The sequence below is a fragment of the Adelges cooleyi genome, unplaced genomic scaffold, assembly GCF_023614345.1.
Source record: "Adelges cooleyi isolate 19-005CV unplaced genomic scaffold, UGA_ACOO_1.1 ACOO_flye_CR_arks_rails_tigmint_CR_PRNA_108, whole genome shotgun sequence".
NCBI classification, from domain to species: Eukaryota; Metazoa; Arthropoda; class Insecta; order Hemiptera; family Adelgidae; genus Adelges; species Adelges cooleyi.
This window is the reverse complement of record NW_026095761.1, coordinates 14,149,426-14,173,048: the sequence shown is the minus strand read 5'-3', so window position 1 is coordinate 14,173,048 and position 23,623 is coordinate 14,149,426. Positions and strand designations below refer to the sequence as shown.

The following is a 23,623-nucleotide window of genomic DNA, read 5'->3' as shown; positions in this document are numbered from 1 at the left end:
GTACGTAGTCCAAGTCATAACAATGTACGCGTATACACAACTAGATCACATTGTTTTCGGCCGGCTGTTCGTAGTTAGATAATATCATTGAATATTTGGAGGTTATATGGTGGTACCACTGTCACCACAAATATAATAATATTATGGCAAATTTTTTATATCACTGATAAGAGTGATGACCTACAAAAATATTTACAATTTAGTATAATATTATTTAATTTTAATTTGATTTTAGTATTTTACAATACACTACTCACTGGTCTCTGCGTTTTCGGGCGGACAACGAAATTCGTATGTATAATCCGTGTTAGAACCAACAGGATAATTAGTTCATGAACTATAGCGTGGTTCGTGAATCGTGGAAGGTCGTTTGCCTTTAGGTAAATAAAATCGTCTATAGGAAATTGGAATGTACCAACAGTAAGCGAAAACCAAATATTGTAATTGTTTATAAAGTAGCCATTATTAAAGCCATTGATAAATTTAGTCATTCTTAAATCCGGTTGATGTTATTTTGTTACTTTTATCATCATTTCACTTTTTTGCTATTGCTATCATGACAAAATAAATCTATTTTGTCATGATTGCTATTAACGAGCAGTGTTGTTTTTTTAAAACGTTTCTTTAAAAAAGGAATGTGTTCTCTACTTTATCGCTCCTATAGTACAGAAAAAAACTAGTTACTACCTTTTTAGATGCTTGTTCTGCCTATTTAAACCCTTTATAAATACTATTCCCTAATTATTATTTAATATGGTTTTCATAGTAAATATTTTTAAAATTATATTAAAAATGATTATTATTTCAGGTATCTGCTAAAGAATTTGATGATCTAATAACTTGTCTGTAGGATAAATCATTTATTGCCTACAAAAATGTATAACATAACTAGTATTTTGGAGTATAGAAACGTAAGTATTTTTTTAAAAATGATTTTTCTTAAGACTGTTATTAAATGTTATTATTAGTGTATTCTACAAGTTCATATTTCTGCAGATTGCTTTTATCAATTTTCTTATATAATTATAACAATTTATGCTATTCTTGAATTAAATACTGTTTTTACTAACTATTTATCATGAAAAAAAACTAATAAGTATGTCGAACATTTTCTAAAATTAGCATAAAAAAAATTGTTTATATATATATATATATATTGTTTTTTTTAAATAAATAATCAACAGCTGCTAAGTTGTACAAACCAAGTAATTTTTTTATGATTTTATAACAGTGTTAAATTAAATTTTTAGGTAGAAGGTCAGCAGCTAAAAGTTAAACTCGAAGGAACACAATATGAATATTTCAATGGGCGCCCTGACTGGACAACTATTACGTTGGGGGATTTAAATATGTTCATTGCGTATACTTATCTCGGATCGCCCTTTCAAAACAATGACGAGATCAATGAAGAATTATTGGAATCTATTAATGGAAGCAGTGAATTGTTCAATCAATACACTGATAATCAGAAACAACACATTTTGAAAATTTCCAGAACTATCAAAAACGTCATTGTCAAGGATCAATGTGACTCAATTACAATTGATGTTGGAAAAACAATTGTATTTTATATTTGCAAAGAAAAATATGAGAATTGGAAAATATTTTTTGAAAAAGACATTCAACAATCGGATATATTGAGAATAAGAATTAATAAATCACAAACATTCTATTATGATTTAAAAGCCAATAGATTGTATAAAAGTTGGGGAAAGTATTTGGAAAATAATACTTTACCCGAAGGATATATGTTTTACCCAATGTCAGGCATTTACAATGAAGCATGTTACTTGCAAAGAAAATTAACTCCGTCTAGTAATGTAACAAAAAAAATACTGAACGGTTTGGATGTTGTAGGTAAAGTATCCTCAGTTACATCATGTGCCTTGTTAGTGGGTGGCATATTTGTTCCCGTTATGGCACCTGTTTTATTACCAGCGGCTGCTGTAGCAGCTGGATCTTCCGCGTGGGATGCTGGGAGGCAAATTAACAGTTTGGTCGATAGAGGACAACACAACCAATCTTTATCTGACGCCGAAGCGGGAAAACATTGGCTAAATCTAACAATTTCAACATTAGGAGTTATTACCGCTCCACTGACTGCTGGAGTTAAAACACTTGAACTGAGCGGTTCATCAATTATTGCATCAAAGTTTGGGAAACCCCTATTAATGTTAAAAAACGGGGCTTGTATTACTCAATGCTCATTAAATATTATCGGTATAACATCTGATGTTGTATACAGTGTTAAGAAGAAAAAATTATGGCTTAAAATGCTTTCGTACCTACAACTGGATCTATTCGATGTCACGGGAAAATGGATGTCATGGTCAACAGTTAAAAATATTTTTGATGTAAGATTTTATATTTGTCCCTTTATAGGTTTAGTTTTTAGAGTTGAATAATCTATTAATTCAGTTATAACATATTATTATAACTTTAATTCAAACTTGAGCCCTTTTAAATTTTCAGTAACAAATAATTATTTAAAAACAATGGGTTTGTTTCAAATAATTGATTGTTTATAATTCAAATCATTTTATTAAAGTACTTCTTTTTTATTCTTTCAAATAACCTATTGTTTTAAATAGAAATGTGTTAATCTTTATTATTATAAATTTTATTTAAATAGTTTTTTGATTTAAATTAGTTTAAAAAAATGCATTTTTATTTGGATATTTGTTCAAATAAAAATTACATTTGTTTTAAACGTTTAACAATGTCCAGATTTGTTTTAAGATAATAATAGTTTTGATGGTTTTTAGATTCTCGCAAAAGGTTATCAGAATTCCAGAAAGATATGTCAGGATTTTAACTGCAATATAGATCGATTACTCTTTTTTTATTTCATGAAGTATGTTAAAGGTGATTTAAGTTTCAACATGGAAAACTTTTACAAATGCGTGTGGAAGTTTTTGAAAAAACAACTTACCTATGAAAACCTTATGTTAGTGTGGAAACATCTTCCAAAATATTATAAAAAAAAACCAATGGATAGAATGAGCACTTCGATCACTGACGGATCAGTTGCTAACACAATTGATGACTTAGAAAGAACTTTATGTAATATGGATTTGGGCTTAACTGATATTAACATTATAGAAAATGCGAAAACTATACTTGGTGGATGCAAGATGAAAGAATTGCTTTCACAAATACCAGAACAGTATATGGACCAAAAAATGGTCATATTTAGTATTCAACAAGTTGTAAAAAAAGCCAATGAATTGGCGTGCCAGTTAAACGATGTTGTGCAAGAATGCATAATGCATGGTAAGACTGACTGTCATGCCATTAATAAAATGTTTTGTTTGGAATACAAAATCAAAGAATGTTGTTTGACGGAATACTTGTTGTATGGTATTAGAGAACTTAGAAAAGATGTGTCGAACCTTGTTAACGAGTATTTAGTTTACAAAAGCAACAACTATGAAAATTTTAGAATTGATTGTGAACCGTTCACTGACAAATTTAAAATGTTTGAAATGCCGTCGCCTACTGAAGTCTTGGATAAAAATATTTGTATGGAATTGGCACAAGAATTTGATCCACAAGAGGGTGCATATATTGGTTACCAGTATAAATCTTTTGAAAACCACGGGTTTGTGTTATATAGTCTTAAAAAATGTGTATTGTTCGATGTTCGCAAAAGCAATGACAACACGACTGTTTGTATTTGTTTTGTTGAATAGAAAGCTAATCAACAACTTTAATAATAACCGAAAAAATTAACATTTTGTGCATGTACATAAACAACAGTTGAACAAATAATATTGTTAATAAGTTTTGTATTTTTAATTACTAATGTACTACACAAAATTTTAATTTTAAATGCAATATTATTTTAATATGTATTTTCCTCCGCTTTTATTTAAAATTAAAAAATTGGTGGATATAAATTACAACCTTAGATCTGTTCTTTTATATTTTTTACAATTTCTCTGAATTTATATTAACTTATCGAAGGCAGTCTTATTTTCTTTAAAACTAAGAACCAATTATAATTCGACAATTTGTGATATATTTTTAATTTACAATAATAGTTTTGCATATTATGTTGTACTTCAATCTCTTATAAATTAATAATATTATTAGTTGCTTAATTTTTATTCATTTATTTTTATTACAATAAAGTTAAATCGTTCTTTGTTTTGTTTATTTTTTGACATATTTGCTTAGATGTTAAGCTGAGAAGGTGCTAATTTTTTTTTTTTATTATGTATTCGAGTTATAACTATCGTTAAAAAATATTAAGCATAGACTTATTAAGTTTCGATGCAAATCTAAATATAACAGTGATGATTTGTATTTACTTTTTATTTATTTTATATATATACTTTTTTTTTGAGTAGACCCTTGAATGTGCAATTTTTTCTAATATATATTTTTTTACCCAACAACTTATTATTGATGTTTAATTTTTTTAAATGCTTACTAACATAATATATGTTAAGTCTCATGTGTTGTGGTGCTAATTCTAATCAATAAATTGTGTATCCAAAGTACCTTTTTTAGGTTACATATCATTCTAAGTGATTTTTTATAATAAATGTTTATTTTAGCGAATAAAATTTATCTTATTATTATATAATTAATATTTTGTATAACTAAAATTTTTTATGATAAATGTACATTTTATTGTACAATAAAAAAAATCCTGAATAATAGGAACTAAGAAATATAACATTGGCGATTATAAGCAATTTTTAATAAAGAAAAGTACTTAACTAAAAAATTGAGTCATATCATTATGTAAACATACTATATAAAACTAGTTATCGATCAGTCAACATTTTCAGAAAATCATTCTTTATTTAAAAAGTTATTAAAATATATACATTACCATTTAAGTTTCAAAAGTTGATAAAACTCTAGAAAATACTAAAAAAGATAAAAATTTGAATATATCTAGTATTGTAATATGGCATAAACAAAAATGTTTTCAAAAAGAAAACTAAAATATTGTATTTATTTTAAGAGTAAACTAGGATAGGACAATAAAAGAAACATCCGGTCTATATATATTCCCAACAAAAACCTAACAGTGAAAAAAGTCCAAGTTTCAGAACCTTCCCAAAAATATCAGCCTATCAAAGTAAGTAGTGATTTCTACATTGTAGCCAACATATATCTATATATATATATATAGACATCATTAATAGAACAGTATTTTACCAACATTTTTGGATTCACTGTACCTGTTAGAACTATTATAAAATCCAAAAAGAAGTGGGTTCTTTATCTATAACTATATGCACAAAACAACTAATAAAACATTTCTACAAAACTAACCTAAACGCTTTTAACGCAATTGAGCAGAAACTTTTTCTAGTCAAAAGCCTTAAAAAAATAGCATATAAGATCCTTATGAATAATTGCCTTTACGAAACCCCTTAAAAATTAATATTAATAATAATAATATTAATATTAATTATTTATAATATTATAATATTATAAATTAATATTTAGGCAAAGCGTCCTTTTGAGTTTCTTCGTAATTTTTTTTCAAATACTAATTGTCATACTGCGACGATTGACTTTCCATTTATAGACTCTGTGTGTTGTAGACTCATTCTTCTAAACAAAAAAACTACTATAAATTAGTGTATTTTAGCTTCTATGGGATAGCTGAGAAGGTATTTGTTTAAAGTTTAAAATGATGTTTTGTTTATGAATTCATATATTTTTTTCCTGTAGATGGATTTAGTCGCGTAGCAAATCTATAGATCCGAAATTGTATGCGATTTGGAACTTTTGATGGATCAGAAGTAAAAAAGTACACCAATTCCCTTTAAAAAAATCGAGAAAAAACACATAAAATTTACATATTTGTCAACATAAAAGTACGGCCCTCTATAACTTATTTAAAAGTAACGAAATTAGTTCCGAATTTGTATGGAATATTCATTATACATAGTATTACAGATAAACTTTGACAAACCAAACAAATATCAAACACCCTTACCCCTATAAAGGGTGAAACTTTTTTCTTGATTTCGCTTTGTTAGGTGAAGTTTTAGGGATTAAGGTCTGAAAATTAGTCCAAAGATAGATCTAGAATGGGGCTATAAAATATACAATTTTCTCAATTTTTTTTTAATAAGAAAAAAAAAAAATTACTCTTTGACCGTAATACATTTCTAGGTTGCTTTGAGCGAGTGAATCATAGTTAAAATATTTTTTACCGTTCAATCATAGTGTTCAATACATAACATTTGTACTTTTTTTTTATAACTTTGCTTATTATAATTTTATTTAAATTTTGTTATGACTTTAGTTATAGCTGGAAAGGTAAAATATTTTCACGGTAATTTTGGTATATTAATTTTATACTTTCCTATTTGGGCTATGGTTCCTGAGAAAATACATATTTTGCTCTAATCCATCCCTCCCCAAATATAATCTCGATTCTGTTAATCAATTTAAATATTTATCCCCCTCCAGTCGAATCACAGGCATCAAGAATCTAATAAAAGTTAAACTTAAATGGTACATTGACCTAGTGGTGATTGATGCGATACATTTTTGTTATTAACTGTGAAGTGTGCACTATGGTGTCGGCATTGACATAAAAAAGACAGTGTGTACGGAACAGTAAGTTGTAATTAAAAGTCTTAAATATAATTTTTTTCACCTTAATTGTTGGAACATTATTCATGACACTGAGATAAAATACGATTATCTGAATTCGGCTCTAGATCACAGGCGTTACCTACTTCGGGCAAGTAATAATATACAAATTACTTATAAGTATAGCAAGTCAGTGGTGTCCGCCCCATCACACGGACGTATGCGTTCACTTTAGGCTCTTCTAGTGAACGTTTGAATATTTTTACATTAATTTTGTATAGTGGCCCGTAGATGTCTTAATAATGAAATATATAGCAGGTGAGAGTAAATGACTGATTTATTAGTGCTGAGGAACTTAACATGCAATGAAGCATTACTCCTAATTGTATTCAATTATAATTTTTAAATTGATGTATGAATAGGTAGCTAAAATTATTATATTAAGTTTTATTAAAAATAAAATACTTGGCGGCTAAGATCAAGTAACTTTTTAATAAAATTATGACAACTGATACAATACATAAAAGTTTGAAGCTATATCCTAATTCTGATTCTAGACACGTCTCTGTTAAATGTTAGAATTTTAGTTGAACTTTTCAATTTATAACATTTTTTGATAATTTATTTTAAACTGTTGAAACTCAAGGACGGATTAATAAATAATAATGAAAATCTAGTTAAATAAAAATCCAGATCTGTAATTGACACATTGATTAACGATATCCTGAGCTGATATTAAAAAGATATTAATATGAGAAGTTAGTTTTTTGGGCCTGTGAGCTATTTACAATTTTAGCACCACAAGAAATAAATTTAGGTACATCTATACCAACACGCGGTAGCTAACTACAGATTCCTTAACTTCTAACTGGACTTAGTTTAAAATGTGTCTGATGAGCTTAGGGACTACATGGTAAATTTATTTGTTTCTGAAGATATATATTTAGTTGTTTATGTCCATCGAGTGACTTAGTTTTTCCTGCTTTGTCCTTCTCGTTTGAACAATTTACAGACGACTAATCGTTATACAAGTTACAATTATTAGGTAGACGAATAATAACATATTTGATATTAACAAATATTTAAGACGATGTACATGCACATTAAAATATTATAACCTATCGCTATTAGAGAAAACGGTCATACCTAACGTGTTTTAAAACTCCAATCAAATTACATGTTTTTTTACTTTTTTTTTAGTCGGCGCCAAGGCAGCGGTTAATAAGTTCATCTTCTCCAGCAGACATTAATTTTAATCCAAAAATACACCTAACCTTGGAAACAACGTTTCGATTTCTTCTTGAAAAAATTCCTCATTACAATAATATTATATTTGTAGGAAAATAATTGGATATATTTTTTTTCATTAATGTTTTGACGTTAGTGTAGGTTTATTCGTAACCCGAAAGACCCCTGGGTAGGTCGTCTCTTCGGAATGAATGACCGATAACAACGGATTTATACAGGTTCACACGACATGTAGACTGTGCGTGTTATTATAATTTTTTTTATGCATTACACATAAATAAATATAATATAGAACATATAATTGAAATCGACGGGGCACAATGGTTTTGAGCGTGTACTTGTTTTATGTGTTATATAAATTACAATATTATTATGTGCGGTGGTGGGCGATGAAATGTTTCACGCGGGTTCCTCTCAACACAAACCATTAAGCGAGTACTTAAAAAAACAAATGGTTTTATACGTCTTATACGTGTATACATATTGTGTATTTTTATTGTACATACTGTACACATGATATTATAACCGCTGAGTACGTGTTACGCTACACTATTTAATAGAGATATATTTACTCGTTTTCCTATGGCGTTGTACGTACACGGTTATGCCCTCGTGTCACGTTAATAATGATACAAACGGCTTCGATGATTACCGACCCCGGGGATGTATACGGATATCTTACAAACGACCGTCTTACCGGCGGAATGGAGGGGCGGAGGCGGCAGAAGGGTTAGAGGCGAGGTCCGAGGAGTAAATGAAGTAAGTATAATATTATGATAATAACTTCCAGTCGTCGACGGCCGGCATAGGACACGGCTAGTGTTTCCTGACAATCAAAGTGCATCTCTCTCCCAACGCACCGAAACGACGATAATATTTTCATTTCGGGGGTTGACCCGTATCGGGAATGTAAATTACCATTATAACCATAGAACCAGTCTTGGATTAGTGGAAGTTTCTTCCCATTTTAAAATACAGTTATACCTGCGTAGCCATACACTCGTCGGGTTGAAACAATAAATTCCTGCGGATAGACATTATAGCTGGTATACATTTACACGACCGTTATGTAGGTACTGCACTGGATGTCGCCATCGAACCGTCGGTAAACATCAGACGGGTTTTATCATATTTTACACATCGTATACTATAAAGTACAGACTGCTATCATAAACTTATTTGAAAGTACAATTTTTTTTGTACACAACGATTACCGAAAGATAAGACGACATTTTTTCAATTTCATAATAGGTGGTTTTTGTTTGTGATGCTTAACTGAGAACTGAAAAGGTATTATTTAAAACTAGATAACCGATAGGTACTAATGAAAATGATAGAATGCGAAACTGGGGAAAATATGAAGAAAAACTTAAGTTTCATTTATCACTACACCGATTTGTTCACGTAAAAAGTCGCCACGAGTCCCAAATCGGAAATCCTACAGGAAAGGTGTACTTGCCCGAGCTGCACTTGGCCGCCAGACGTTGAAAAAGTTCCTCCCTGTCCCATTCAGAATAGCACTCTAAAAATGTACTTATTTGTTTATTTTAAAATACGGCACTCGATTGAATATATGTACATATGTAATGTTTTTTTTTTATATTTCAAGTGTTTTTTTATTGTATATTTTTCATATTTTTGTATTTTAGGACTTGAGAGTAGTTTAGAAAATTTGAATCTGAAAATCAGACTGATAGTAAATACAGTATAGATATCTGAAAAATATAAAAAATCTGAACGTATTAATATTTAGTAATTTGTTTAAATATGACGCGGAGCGGAGCAAAGAAAGATGTATTAGTTTTTAAATAATGAGTTTTTATGAGATCTATATATAAAGGTCGTTGAATAAAAATGTTAAAATTATATACTTCTCACAACAGCTTAATAATTTTGATTATATATTTGTACGTGTAGGTATTTAGACATTTAGTATAACTTCCATAAAACGATTTAGTTAGAGCTTAGAGGGTTAGTGGCTAGTGCCTTTCATTATAGTTTTTTTAAATGAAATTATTAAAATATTTTTTTTTTTAATATTTACTGTAAGTAAATTGTATAGTTAATCAGAATTCCTTAAAACCGTTGTATATTTTAAATACTCATAAATATTTTCGTTTTTTAGCATCGATATTAAAATAATTAAGATAAACACCAATGCCAAGTCGTTTTGACGTTATTAATTAATGGCATCGAGTTATTATATACAGGGTGATTTTTTTTATCATAGGCCAGTCAATATCTCACTGAGTAATTAATAATTGAATTTTTTTTTTCATAGTGTTTTTGTAAAATGTGATCTCCATTTTCCACAAATTATTGTGTTTCTACCCCGCCTCTACCCGGTGTTGTTACCTCGCCTCCAATTTATTGAATAACAAATAAAGAAAAAATTATTCTTTCTTAAAAAAATAATAATTGAATTATATAAATGATATTTAAAAACTTATTTTAATTAAAATTGCATTACACGATGACCAACTCTGGTCTAAATATACATTTTTAAAGTATTTATCTTCATTAAACAATAAATTTATATTTGTCGTAAATTATCCGAACATTACATTATCTCACTTTACACAATATTTAGTTGTTAAAAAGCCTCTGCTGACTGGATAAAAAAGGTCTACTGGTCCTAAAAATCGCTATTTCATCATGTTTAGTCAACTATGGTTGTGTAATTACATACAATTTTAATTGAGGCAAGTTGATACCACCTAGGTATTATATTGAATGTTAAGTTAATAATATTGACTTAAGAAAACATTTAGGATATTAACTTAATATGCTAAACATCGCCATATATTATAATATTAAATTAGATAAGACCAATAACAATGATTTAATTATGGTACTTCATTACTGTTAAGTTATTTTGTAATTAGTTCTGTTGAACAACAGATTAGTGGTTAAGTTCCTAGTCAAAAGGTATCCAGTTTTCTAAGATGTGTTATAATTTCTTTATTTTCTTCTAAGATTTGTAAATTTGTTCAGTTGTTTACAGAAATTTGTTCGGTGATTATTATTATTCTTATATGAAAATATGTAGAGCTTCTCATCAAAATAATTAATATATATTGTACAGTAGTCTACCGATTACGATATAGTGGGATATAAAATGAGATACTTGAATGCTACAACCGTTTTACCATTTTTTTATACAGCTAATTAAAATACATTTTTGATTTATAGTCAGATTGTCTTTACACATTATATAAAAATAACCGGTTTCTAGGCTATCGTTATTTACATATTTTCATACCACCAACTATTATTTTAACTGTTATGATTGGATTTTTGAACTAAATATTGTCATAGGACAAGTCCGAGGCTAGTAAATAATAATAAAATGGTCCAGGAAAAATGTAGACCACTGACAATTATCGGCTTCTCATACTAAAACTTGATCGTTATCTTATCATACTAAATGTATTATATACTACAAAACTACATTAACTACATATTATTATCCACACATAACTTAACAATATTTCACACTATAGATGAGGAGTTGTATATTAGAGACAAGAGCGTTGTCTCAGAAAAACTTAGAAATTTCCATAATAAATGTGTAATTAAAAAAAAAGAAAATTAATTTACATATGAGGTCGGTATCTTTGTCATATGAACCAACAGACCCTAATAAACAACTACACGGATTTTAATCGAACCCGTTCCACCTAAAATAAATTTGTTATACTGACATTTTTCTAATGATGACTAAATCGGATATGATCGGCTTTCAATAGTAGTAAGTGTATAGACGAAATTTCTTACAAAAACTGTATTTATAAAAACAAGAAATAGAGGGTTTTTTGACCCGAATTACTTGATTTTTGCTTGTTTTTAACGACTGTGCATGATATTATTATTAAATGTATTATATATATACTCTCAACTCTCACTTGTTTAAATTGTCGTTATAGAATAAGAGTTGTGGTAGTCACACGACGCAACGTAAGTTCATTTAATTTTATTTTTGTAGGCAGTTATTAAAAACTTAATAAATATATGTAATATAACATCTACTTCCCCGGATTTTCAAGCTAAATATGTCATTCATAAAAAAAATTTCAATTAAACCTGTACTGTTTCAAATTAAAAAAAAATCTATATTTAATACTGTTTTCGAATAATTTCACAGGCCTCAATAAAATTACCTAATTTGCTTCTGCGCTTTCACTAAAAACAATATTATAATATTAATTGTAAGCGAATAAATGTATTAAAACTACTTGCGTAGCCTACTTGAGTTAAAATCAAATAAGTTTGATAAGTTTCTACTAAAACTAGGTTATAATTAATTTGACCTTGTTTTATTTACTTAGTAAATTTCACTTCTTATTATTAAAAAAAAAAATAAAATTACTTTTTATAGTAAGTATGCTGATAAATGGTTTTTGTAATATTAAAAACCACTGATATTTAGGATTTTTTAAGTTGCACCTGGTGCCTATTTTGCACATAATAATTATATCATATTGCACGTTGTATATTTTTCTCTACTATATTTTGGCATTACACAAAGTCGTCTCTGCGTTATTAGTTGAGATTACTGTATTAGTTTAACGGCTATTTTCTTTAGTTTTACATTTAAGTAATATAAATAATTGTTTAACAAAAGAAAATATACCAAAAGAAAGTTCTAAAAAAGGTTAAAATTAACTATAAACGATTTTTAAAACTAATTTATTTTTGGGATGTTATTTTGTGTATACTTATATGGAAATCCTTTAACGATAAATTATATTATTATATCTCATTTTCTTTTTTTACCGCTATACTATACCGTTTATTAGTATTTTCGAAACAGCTCCGTCGACCGTCATATTATAACATAATCATCAATTACTCGGCTAACCTCCTGTTACCAAATTCGGTTTACCAAATTATAAACGTTCATCCCATTAATGGTTTTGTAATTGAGGTAGCTCTTTCGTTTCCTCCTTGTAATAATAATGTGTAGTTTTCATTTTTTTATCATGAACCTCATTAATCTATCGAGAAGATCTTTTGATAACTGGTCGTTTAAAAATGTTCCAGTTTTTAGAATAAATTACATTGGTAAATTAGTTCACTTTGAAATTTTAAGAATAACTAAGAATAACGGACAGACATTTATAAAAACTATTAAATAAAATGTTAGGAAATTTCCATAAAACCCGTGAAAAAATAATAATCATAAGCTACTGTAGAATGTGCGGCGAAGAATTATCACGTCCATGTAATAGTCAATATAATATCACATACTGTGTTTAAATAGGTATCAAAAATGAATTTTAAACTATTTGTGCAAAATATATTTTTTTAAATGTTTACAATATTTTTGAAATATTAATTTTATATTTAACCGTTTGGGACTTGAAAAAATGGATAATATTTTTGTTTTCTTTCCGTTTTACATGAATGAGTTGGACGACCTTGACACTGATAAAAGCAGGGCCGAAATATAAGCTGTTTTTCCTATCGTGATTTACATATTATAATATTGTCTATATACTATAATATAAACCGACTATATTATAGTAGTACCAGTTATATGGCGTCTGTATACAACTAATTAACGTTTTGAAGTTTTTTCTGTGATAAGCAATGTGGTACCTGGAAAAAAACGTGTCAACTCACACTCAAACGACGGTTTCCCTAAACTGTATATATTTTGTATATGGAGTGTTATACATATGTTTATGTACAGTACAGTTATACATGTATGTATAATTGTATGACGTACCTACGTGCACGAGTCGAGTTTCCAATAAAGCAGATAAAAATGTTTTTTTTAACAATTCAGGAATGCGGTAGGACAAGGAAAGGTTTAGCCGAATAACACAAAACGACGAAAAGGGAGAGAGAGAATGGGAAAGAGAACGAGAGAAAAAAGGACCCTTATTATATTCATATATCTACACAGTTCATCGATCTTAATTTAATTCCTGTTTTTTTTTTTACCAAAGTAAATTATCTGTTTCGGTATTTTCTGTGTGAGTTCTTCTCCGTCGCCGTTTCACCGTATAAATGTACGTATGACGGGGGTAGGAGGCCTATCCTTTTTTTTTTGAGGCTATATAAAGGGTTGAACGTGTCTACAACTGGTCTTTGGGCAATATACTCACACAATGCACTCCAACAGCAAATACTCCGCCTCAGTGGTACGTACTTGGATCATACATACATTATATCAACCCATTAGTGGTGTTTGTATGGTTTTTTTTTTAAAGTATTACTATTTTTTGTGTTATATTTTATATTTTTGAATTACTCGCAGGCGATCTTAGTTCTCACCCTTTGCGTGCTGGACACACACCAAACAATTTTTTCCAAAAAGAAACCTGCACCCACAACCGTAGATGTCAACGGACAAGTAACAGCGTGAGTATTCGACGACCAATATTAACATTATTTATATAATTTACTCGATTATGGTTTAACTTAAACAAAAAAAATGTTGTTTATACTAAAAATTATTTAACAAAATCAGGGCTTTTAGAATTTTGGAAATCTTGGGTTAAAATGTTTTAAATAGCATTTTTAGGTAACAATAAAGTTAAGATTAACATAATATCTTTTTTTTTAATAAATAGATTTTGGTATTGTCAAAATTCTTAAAAATCCGATTTTTGCCCAACTCTTATTACACATATTACTTGGATTTGTTTTACAGTATCTGTTTTTGAAAATGAAACAAACGTTACACACATAAATTTTGCACATATGCTATTGTTATTTGCATTAAAAAACCTTTAACTATGATTTTTTAGGCCAATTCCACAAAAGGAACATTGGTGGCAGGTGAAATACATGGCAGAGCAATCGGGTGAGACTGCGGGGACAAGTCATGTTGCAGTGGCTGTGCCTTTGGCTAACTTACATCACAAAGTAATTTCAACATTTATTACAAATTATAATTATAGATAATTTAATGCGCTAAAACAACTACAGTCGATTGACATCGTATAGACACATAATTTTAAATAATTGAATTGAAAAAAACACTTACTCGTCGTTAGTGTAAAGGTTTAGTACCTGCTTGAAGTCAGTGTTAACTAAATAATCTAAATAAATGTTAATTTATTTAGATTTAAATAGCGTTTGTAAAATGTACATGCAATTAAATTAAAATAAATAGAACTATTATAACGAAATTAAACTTTTACTTAAAAAAAAACTGTTTATTATTTATATATTTAAACAAGTACTTTATGTGGTTTACATAAAATATATTACATTAGTTATGTAATATTGTATACATTTTTATTTGCGTATGATAAATAAATGTACATTTTTCAATAGAAACTAAAACAACTATTATAACTATATCATTATAAAAAAGCAATAAGTATCATAGTTAATTTCTCTTTGACACGGTGGATACTTAAAATTGCTATTATGTAATTTATGAGGTTTTAAATTTACCTATACTTTAATAAAAACTATTTCTCGTAGTGCGTACTTTATTATTTAAATTTTAAATTTTCTGAATTCTCAGATAATCATTTTCATTGTCATATGCACTTGCCAACCCTGGCAACTTGTCATACTTTTTTTGGTGATTCACGATAAGTTATATTGTACAAGTAGAAAATCGAATAAGACATTTTTTTTTCAAATAGTCACAGATAAATTACAAAGGAATTATACTGTATAACCAAATTACAAGTGTGTATTTAAGACCTGATATCGCATTTACCTTCTAACCCGGTGTTAAATTTTTGAATAGTGATATTAATTTCAAACGACTGTTGTACGGCAATAGCAGTTATAAGGAAATATTAAAAATAAGTTTGTTTTTGGAATTTCTTTCAATCATCTTTGTCCGGGTTGCTTTCGTTTTGCTACAAATCGATTTTATACTTCAAGTTTGCTGATATTTTTAGTATCAATATTTATTTTTTGGCAAACTAGAATTTATTTTCTTTCTTAAAACCGGAAATCTCAAATACGCATAGCCAATATGTATTTTTTTTATTTATGTTTGGCGATAAGTCGAAACATCGATTATTTTATTACTAAAAGTACAAATAACGAAACTAGAACTTAATTAAACTGTCATAAAAAATAAATCTTGTTTTAATGTAGATACCAGTATTTCTTGTACACAGAGGTAAACCAATACACTTAAGTACTTAAGCGTTTTTTTTTTTCGATGCACTTTGAGCAACTTTCACGACCGTTGTCCATATAACTGCTACTGTTGTATAACCAGCCTCATAATAATGAATGGGAAGTAGGACGTTCAATGGGTTCCATAGCAGGGGCGGGTTGGAGCAAATGGGTGTTTTGCCCTTAGACCTTTTACTGAAAGTAATAAAACTCAAAATCAACTAATTACGCCTCTAGTTATAGTATTCGATTTAAATGGTAAATAAATCTATTCGATTTTTTTAGCTTCTATATGTAATGTTGAGAAGGAATTAATTTTTTTTCTTCAAAATATAACTATTTTCAAAACGTTGACGAGCTTATGTGTTTAAAAAAAACATTAATGAATAGTCTCCCTCCTCATATGATACCATTTTTCTTTTGTTTCGTATAAATTGAATAATTACCTATTTTCTTATCGTGCTTTGTAAGATTCTAAATGTTTATTTAAAAAAAAATACTTATTTTAATAGGTATTACTCTTTTATTGTAACCGATTATTCTGTGAGTGTAATTTGTAAGCCACGCATGCCGTGAAAACCAAAAAAACATGAAAACTTAGTTATTTTTAGCGGTTTAAACGCTTAACGACCGGTATGTTATTATTTATTATTATTATAGACCCGCCATATAGTAAAATTGAAATACATTTTCATCTCGAAAGTGCTAAACAACAACAGGCAACAGCTTTAAGGTTTACTGTCAGTACTAATGCTTACTTCTTTTAGGTACAAATCGTATGTAAGATAATAATAGTGATTAAAGGCATGCAATTCTTTACGGTTGCGTGTACCCCGGAGAAGTGTAAAATAGTATAAATAGTAAGCGGTTATCGCGTCCAAACATCTTCAGAGGACACAATCCGATTGCGATCACATCGCTCACGTTTAAGTATAATATTATTTAGTTTGGCACGCGATGAAAACAGTTAATAATATAGATTTGACTTCGACGATTTTATCCATTGCGGTAGTCACCGAGATTTTAAAACTCAAGAAATACAATGTTTTTCATTTCTAATCTCCAGATGTTTTCTTAAGCACGCCTGGAATTTCAACCCCCCCCCCCCAATAATTTTACAAATTATTCGTTGTAACTTATAACGGGACTGCACTTCAAGCCAACACCAAACGGTGTAATCGAAAATTGTTCTGACCTTTTAGAAGACGCAAAATACACGGCAATTTAGAAATAGGTATAAATATTTTTAACTGTTTCGTTGAGGTTAAATAAAAAAAAATTTTTTTAAAAAATTATCTTTTAGTGAAACCTTAATTTAAAATTAAAACTATACTCTATAGTTTATTTGTATTAGCGAAAACTTGTTCTATAGCTATGTTTTAAGTAAAAAGTTCATCGATCACTTAAAAATTTAAACTAGTATTTAAAAAAAAAAAAATTCGTGTGGTTGACTTAAATGAAACAAACTTAAATAATCACAAATAATAAACACTTATGACAGCTATCATAACAATATTTATTTATTTATTGACGGAAAAAACTCCATTTACAAAATAATCTCTATATAAATACATTGTGATTTCAGTAATATAAAGATTTACATAAAAAGAGAAGAAAAAACTATAGCTAGTACAAATTAAAAATAAAATTCAATATTCATAAATATAAAACGTATAGTAACATAATTTTATAACACGTAATTTACAATCAACTAAATATTACTTCAGCAGTATTTCCTATGGCCTAGGGTATTAACAGGTGAAGTTATTAAATAACTCTTAGAAATATTATTTATTAAAAAACAGTCTTGATTTCTAGTAGATTTATTATTAATTCGAAAATTTAATTGTTTCAACAGATATGGACAATCTATGGAATTATTTAATAATTTAGATAAAAATGCATAGTGGAGGTAATCTCTTCTTTTATTTAATGATTCTAAATAAAAATATGATAATATACCATTATACTTAGTATGCCGTTGGCGTTCAACTTTGAATTTTAATGATAGAAAACGGAGAAAACGATTTTGAACTGCTTCGAGATTTTGAGTTATACACATTTTATCTTATATGTAAATATATATAAGCTCTTGTTTTTACTTTTGATGTAATAAAACATGTGTGGGCTTTGTCGTTCTCTTAAACATGTATAATAAAAACCAATAACTATTAAAAGCACGGTAAAGTTCCGATAAGGTTTTTACTGTATATCCGCAAAGGGAAAAGTAGTCAACAATACAAATTTATTATCGTTATTATAATCGTCTACAGCCTCGAGTTTAAGTCTTTGTCCAGGATTAGCATTGAAGGGTCTTAACGCTGACATTACAATACTATTCTCTGAATAAATTCGGTTCTGACAATTTGACCGAACAATATATCATCGTATTTATATGTAAAAAAACTAAAATATTTAATAAATATAACTAACACGCTACGCTGTGTATATTTAAGTATACATTCCAGAATTATTAATAAAAAACCACCTAACGACTGTTTTACAAGTATGGTAAGTGGCGGATTTGAGAGAGACGACAAAAAGCAACTGGCCCTACGTTATTTCTTTAACGGAGTATTTTCTATTGCTATCAAAAGCAGATTAGCGAATAAATAACAATTTAATAACTGTCTTTAGTATATGTTCATATAGAGTATTTATTTCCTGTAGAGAAATTCTAATGTTACATAAAAAACATCATATATATGTATACTTTATAGGTACTTAAACGCAATTATAATATATTTTCTGGTTATTTTTTATTTATAACAATTATTTGTAATTTCTAATACTAAAGCCACAGGCTGGTATAAGTCAGATTATGTCATGTGCATGTAAGTACCAATGTATATGTGAGTAGTTGAGCAAACATTAGACTCTCTCAGAGTTTTTTTTTTAAAAATTCAAATGTGAGACAAAGTTTTAGGAGGAGCTAAAGCCTTCTATAGTATCTATGATAAATGTATGACAATTAAAAACAATTGTACTTCTTAATAATAATAATACATTATATTATTTTAATCAAAATTTTCGTTTTTATTTCACAAGAATATCTGATTATTTACCAAGTACTAATTATACAGTGTGAAAGTCCCTAGGTGAACTTATTTGTATTTATAATTTGAGTTATCATCTATGTGTGCCACAATGTAGAGAAATACTTTTTATAGTTCCTAGTAAACTTCTCTCATTATCATCGAAAACAATTTTTTAATGGAAATTTCAGACCTAAATATTGTTTTCATACGTTAAGTGTATTCTAAAAAGACAAAAATATTGATATGTTTGTTAAAATGTTTAGTCTATTTAATATTGCTAATGAATATCTGACGACTGTTATTTTTGCCTGAGTCAGTATAGTTCCTTGTCAGTTATCAGTTATAACGTTTTTACTTTTTATAATTTTATTTCTTTACTCAATTCTTTTTTAATATCTCTAAAATCAATTTTATAAAATCATTATAAAAATTTGATAACATCATTTTTTGTTATTACTTTAAAATTAATGAAAAATCGACAGCATTAAGCCTCGTTCAGACAATGACACTAAAGGCCGTTACTTTTGCATAACACGCGGTGCCGCATATCAAACATTTTAAATATATGACACTAGTGTCGCGGCACCGTGGTAAGCTATGTTACCTGGTGTCACGGCACTTAATGATACGGCATCAGATTCATCGTGTGAGCGAGGCTGAACTCGAAGACATTATTTGTGAAAGATAAGTCCTCTCTAATTGCTTCACTTATTTGGGACTTAAATAATATTATTTTCTATTGTCTCTCAGCAATCATTCGGTATTGGAAAGAAGACCTCACCGGAAATGTCTGGTTAGGTCACCGCTACAAAATAGTTGGTACAAAGCATGGGAGCGCTGCCGTTGAGGTAGGTTCCTGGGAACTATGTATATGGAAGTCCTTAATAATAATGTATATATTTATATAATTATTAAAGGAACGTGTAATTTTCATTTTCTAATATTTGTTCGTCTACTCCAGTCCTCACGATCTGCGTATATCTTTCGAGGTTTGACCAAAAAAAAAAACCTGATCATAAACTATCTATCTCTATTTTCTTTTTCTCTCTTAATACAATTCAGTGTTGTCTGTCCGACGTCGTCCTTAACAAGCCAGACCTTAGCGGTCGATCGTGATGTACACCCAGAAAGAATACGCGCGATTCTCATACAAACGGCTTATTATAAAATACACACAAGAGTATATAATATGCTACCACACAAACGTGTTGTATATATATACCTATATTCGATTTACGCCTCGGTTTTATCGTAGATCGAGGATCGCTTATAAGCGGCCATATAGACGCCGATGTCGTGGGGAAGGACTGTAGTAATAATAATAATAACAACGCAATGAGAAAAACTCTAAGGAGGTTTTGTGTTTTCAAATCACTCTCTGATAACGCATTTACTTGTGTATATGTCGGCGAGTCAGCCGTTTGGTTCGTGATCGAAGAAAGCGACACCGAAGGTCAAAGTCGGCGTGAGCCTATGCAGGCTCAAAAGTAAAAAAAAAAAAAATTGAAAAATATACATTATGTGTGTATTTATTTGTTATGTACTTGCGACGGGGTATGGAGAAATCGATGAGCACGATCATCGTTCTATGTGGTATCTCCGGGTCTCGGCGTAGCATATACACACCCGAGGGAATCTTCGGCCTACCTATTACCCTGTGGGTAAAACATAATATGGTATCATGGACATTCAGGATCTAGACTCGAGAGATTTATAGGCTATGAATTACGATTGAGGTTTCGCTTGGACCTCGCGGTACGACCGTCCGCTACCTGTCTACTGTGCGTTTTATAATCATTTTTGCCGGCCGTGTTATTGTTTTTTATTGCGTTAGTCTCGTATCTATACGCACAGTGTCTGTAGGTACATCAGCATCTGTGTTGTTCATATAGTTATACTTGATAATGATAATAATAAATCGTGTACCGTGTATATTGTCGGTGTTTCGCTCGTTTTCTAAAGCAGTAATAATTCCGGTAGCCCGCTAAAAAATTCCAAACAAATACTTAAGTCCGACGACATCACGTTATATGCGACAAAGAGATGGCGACCAGTTTACAACGCAACGCGCGTTGATCGTGATCCGAAGATAACAATAATTTCTCATCGTTTAACCGTTTGTAATTCCACTAGCACATTTTTCTTTTGACGTTATTATCACCGACATATATAATATATAATATTTCTTTTCCCGTGATAATAATAATTATTCAGCCGCCGGGCTTACTTATCCGGCGGATATGACAACATAATAATATTCTCCGTCTGCGGTAGATACAGTGGTCATGGAGTAAATATACAATTTTGTGCATGCACCAATTTTCAGTAAAAACACACGATACTAAAACAAAACCAACGGCGTCGGGCTGGCTCGAAAAAATCTTATCGTGTGCAATTTATTTAGTTATGAAGGTCTATACAAAATAAAACTATATATATATATATATATATATATATATATATATATATATATATATATATAAAATAATTTTAAAAGAAAACTAACGCAAGTTGTGAACAACGGAGAAAACATTTTGTCTCAAAAAGTACAAATTTGTATACTGTAAGTTTCTCTTTAAAGTTTTTTTTTAGTTATTTACGGGCTAGTATTGGCTTTCCTCTTCTTAGATATTACTTACTTACATTAATTCGATAGCGTTGTAGACGGAAAAATATAAAATTAAAATAATATCCATGAAATGGTTTTAGAATATTTAGTTTTTTGCTGTATGATAGGAAAATAAATTTTCAATTTATTTAGTTTTGTTAATAGAAAACCCTTTTTAATTAAATTTGTTCGTATTTTAAAACTACATTAATTCTTTTTACTAATTTATTGTTGTGGTCATGTACACACACATATTATATACCTACCTGAAAATGCACCTATTCACTACTTCAATATTTAAACGCATCATTTGTTTTCTTACCAACAAATGCGTAATTCTTATACAGCACAAGTGTTGACACGAGGTCTATACGGTTTGCTTATCCCCAGTCTATTACAAATGAAACGTCTCTGGAGAATATTGAAAGTTTGTTATCGAGAGGTAAGGGTAGAGCGAAGCGCTTGGGCTATTTTTTTTGCAAAAAGCATACAAACCTTTTACTTTCTCCCTTAGAATAAATCGCATAGTATTGACGAGTAAGCGTTACCAATGAGATATTACATACTTACTCTTTATATACATTGCGTGTGTTCGTTCACGATCACTCCGGCTGCAGCTAAAGTGTATTGTATGACTTTTGATCTGGGAAGCACGATATGCCTGGAACAAACCTTGTCTCTTCCGCGTTTATGCCGTCAGTTCGGCTCGTGTTGGCGCTGCACAAATAATTATAATTATCAGCTACTTACAAGTACAGGCGTGACAAGTAAGGTAGGCAATTCTGCAGCCACGGTTGCACGCGATGCAACTTTCGATATTATAATGATGGTATTAGTAATCCCCATAGACCCCATCGCAGGAATATCTCTTATCTCAAGGTCAAGGGTTATGTGCAGCCTGAGGAGATTACTATGCAATCTTGAAGAAAACAGAAATTCTACAAACATGTATTATAACGAGCAAACGCATTAAGCGCCAATTTTCTATGATCGATATTATTATTTTAAAAAACTGAGAATAGACATCTATAACGTTGCGTTGCATTTTGTAGATCGAATTTCCGTTAAAAAAAAAATGTATGCTAAACTTTTTGCCAGTTTTGGTTGATCAAAAGGTAATGTTAATGTTATGTTTAATGTTATGTCTATTGTTTTTACAGTTGCAATCCGTTTTGGAATCACACCATAACTCGGAAGTTAAATGGGTGCCTTGCTTGTGTCCGGTAAAGAAGGGAGAACATCCACACGCATCTTTGTTTCATCATCATGCGGCGGCGGCGCCAGTGGCTCCACCAACACAAGCACCGCCTGTCTCCATCAATTCAGCACCGCGTTACATAGTGGCTAACTACCAAATTGAGCCTTAAAAACAAAAAAAATGATTTATTCTATAAAAGCTTGTGTATTTCACTAGTATTTTGTGACCCATTGAAATATGGTCATTTTCATTTAATTTATTTATAAACTTAAAACATTGGATAGGTGTGTATACGATTTATTTATATTTTTTTAAACTCTATCCTGTCAAAGCTAAAGTATTTTTTAACTTTGTATTTGATATTTATTTTTTTATATTTATTCATGCCAAGAACACGAAAAATACAGAAAGTCTTGTGCGAAATTAAAAATGAATCTTTAGATAGGGAAAAAAGAATTAATTTATTTTATTTAATAATTTTTATCGGTTATTGAAGTATATTTATAATAATTTATTGGATTCATTAAACGTCATAATGGCTTTAGTATAAACGTGCCACTGTTTTTTATTTATCAAATTCGACTTAATATAGGTACAGGGTGATTTTTTTATCATGAGCCACTTAATATCCCATAGGATTTAATAAGAAAATAATATTTTTTTTCAATATTGTTTTTATGCAATGTGATTTGGGAGGGGGTAAAAACAAACAAAATTGTGAAAAATTGAGATCACATTGTATAAAAATAATATGAAAAAAAAAGTTTTAATTTCTTATTAAACCTTATGAGATATTGAGTGGCTCACGATAAGTATCACCCTGTACCTATATTAAGCAGAATTTAATTATCGATTTAATTT

The 23,623-nt window shown here is 29.3% G+C and overlaps 2 protein-coding genes across 4 annotated transcripts; both read left to right on the top strand.

Annotated features, from left to right (window-relative positions):
- On the top strand, positions 1 to 4,513 carry LOC126846517 (uncharacterized). 3 transcript variants are annotated; one of them, XM_050586019.1, is made up of 4 exons: positions 1 to 420; positions 809 to 915; positions 1,255 to 2,354; positions 2,766 to 4,513. In XM_050586019.1, the coding sequence occupies exons 2-4, from the start codon at positions 876 to 878 to the stop codon at positions 3,690 to 3,692; spliced, it is 2,067 nt and encodes a 688-aa protein (XP_050441976.1). In that variant the 5' UTR covers positions 1 to 420; positions 809 to 875; the 3' UTR covers positions 3,693 to 4,513. The 3 variants fall into 3 exon arrangements, with proteins under 3 accessions (XP_050441976.1, XP_050441967.1, XP_050441959.1); XM_050586010.1 differs by having other exon boundaries at positions 98 to 380; positions 809 to 911; positions 1,251 to 2,354; positions 2,766 to 4,512; XM_050586002.1 differs by having other exon boundaries at positions 99 to 420; positions 809 to 911; positions 1,251 to 2,354; positions 2,766 to 4,512.
- A 9,411-nt stretch (positions 4,514 to 13,924) lies between these two features.
- On the top strand, positions 13,925 to 23,202 carry LOC126844420 (uncharacterized). Its single transcript, XM_050582611.1, has 4 exons — positions 13,925 to 13,967; positions 14,084 to 14,187; positions 14,577 to 14,694; positions 22,725 to 23,202. The coding sequence occupies exons 1-4, from the start codon at positions 13,935 to 13,937 to the stop codon at positions 22,929 to 22,931; spliced, it is 462 nt and encodes a 153-aa protein (XP_050438568.1). The 5' UTR covers positions 13,925 to 13,934; the 3' UTR covers positions 22,932 to 23,202.
- The last annotated feature ends 421 nt before the right edge of the window (positions 23,203 to 23,623 follow it).

What these genes read in the sequence shown, in the direction of transcription:
- LOC126846517 (XM_050586019.1), top strand. Translation starts at nt 876, where the DNA reads ATGTATAACATAACTAGTATTTTGGAGTATAGAAACGTAA. An exon ending in TTTGGAGTATAGAAACGTAA is followed by an intron (nt 916 to 1,254) that starts GTATTTTTTTAA and finishes ATTTTTAGGTAG; the next exon opens with AAGGTCAGCAGCTAAAAGTT. An exon ending in CAGTTAAAAATATTTTTGAT is followed by an intron (nt 2,355 to 2,765) that starts GTAAGATTTTAT and finishes GATGGTTTTTAG; the next exon opens with ATTCTCGCAAAAGGTTATCA.
- LOC126844420 (XM_050582611.1), top strand. Translation starts at nt 13,935, where the DNA reads ATGCACTCCAACAGCAAATACTCCGCCTCAGTG. An exon ending in GTCAACGGACAAGTAACAGC is followed by an intron (nt 14,188 to 14,576) that starts GTGAGTATTCGA and finishes ATGATTTTTTAG; the next exon opens with GCCAATTCCACAAAAGGAAC. An exon ending in TGGCTAACTTACATCACAAA is followed by an intron (nt 14,695 to 22,724) that starts GTAATTTCAACA and finishes TTGTTTTTACAG; the next exon opens with TTGCAATCCGTTTTGGAATC.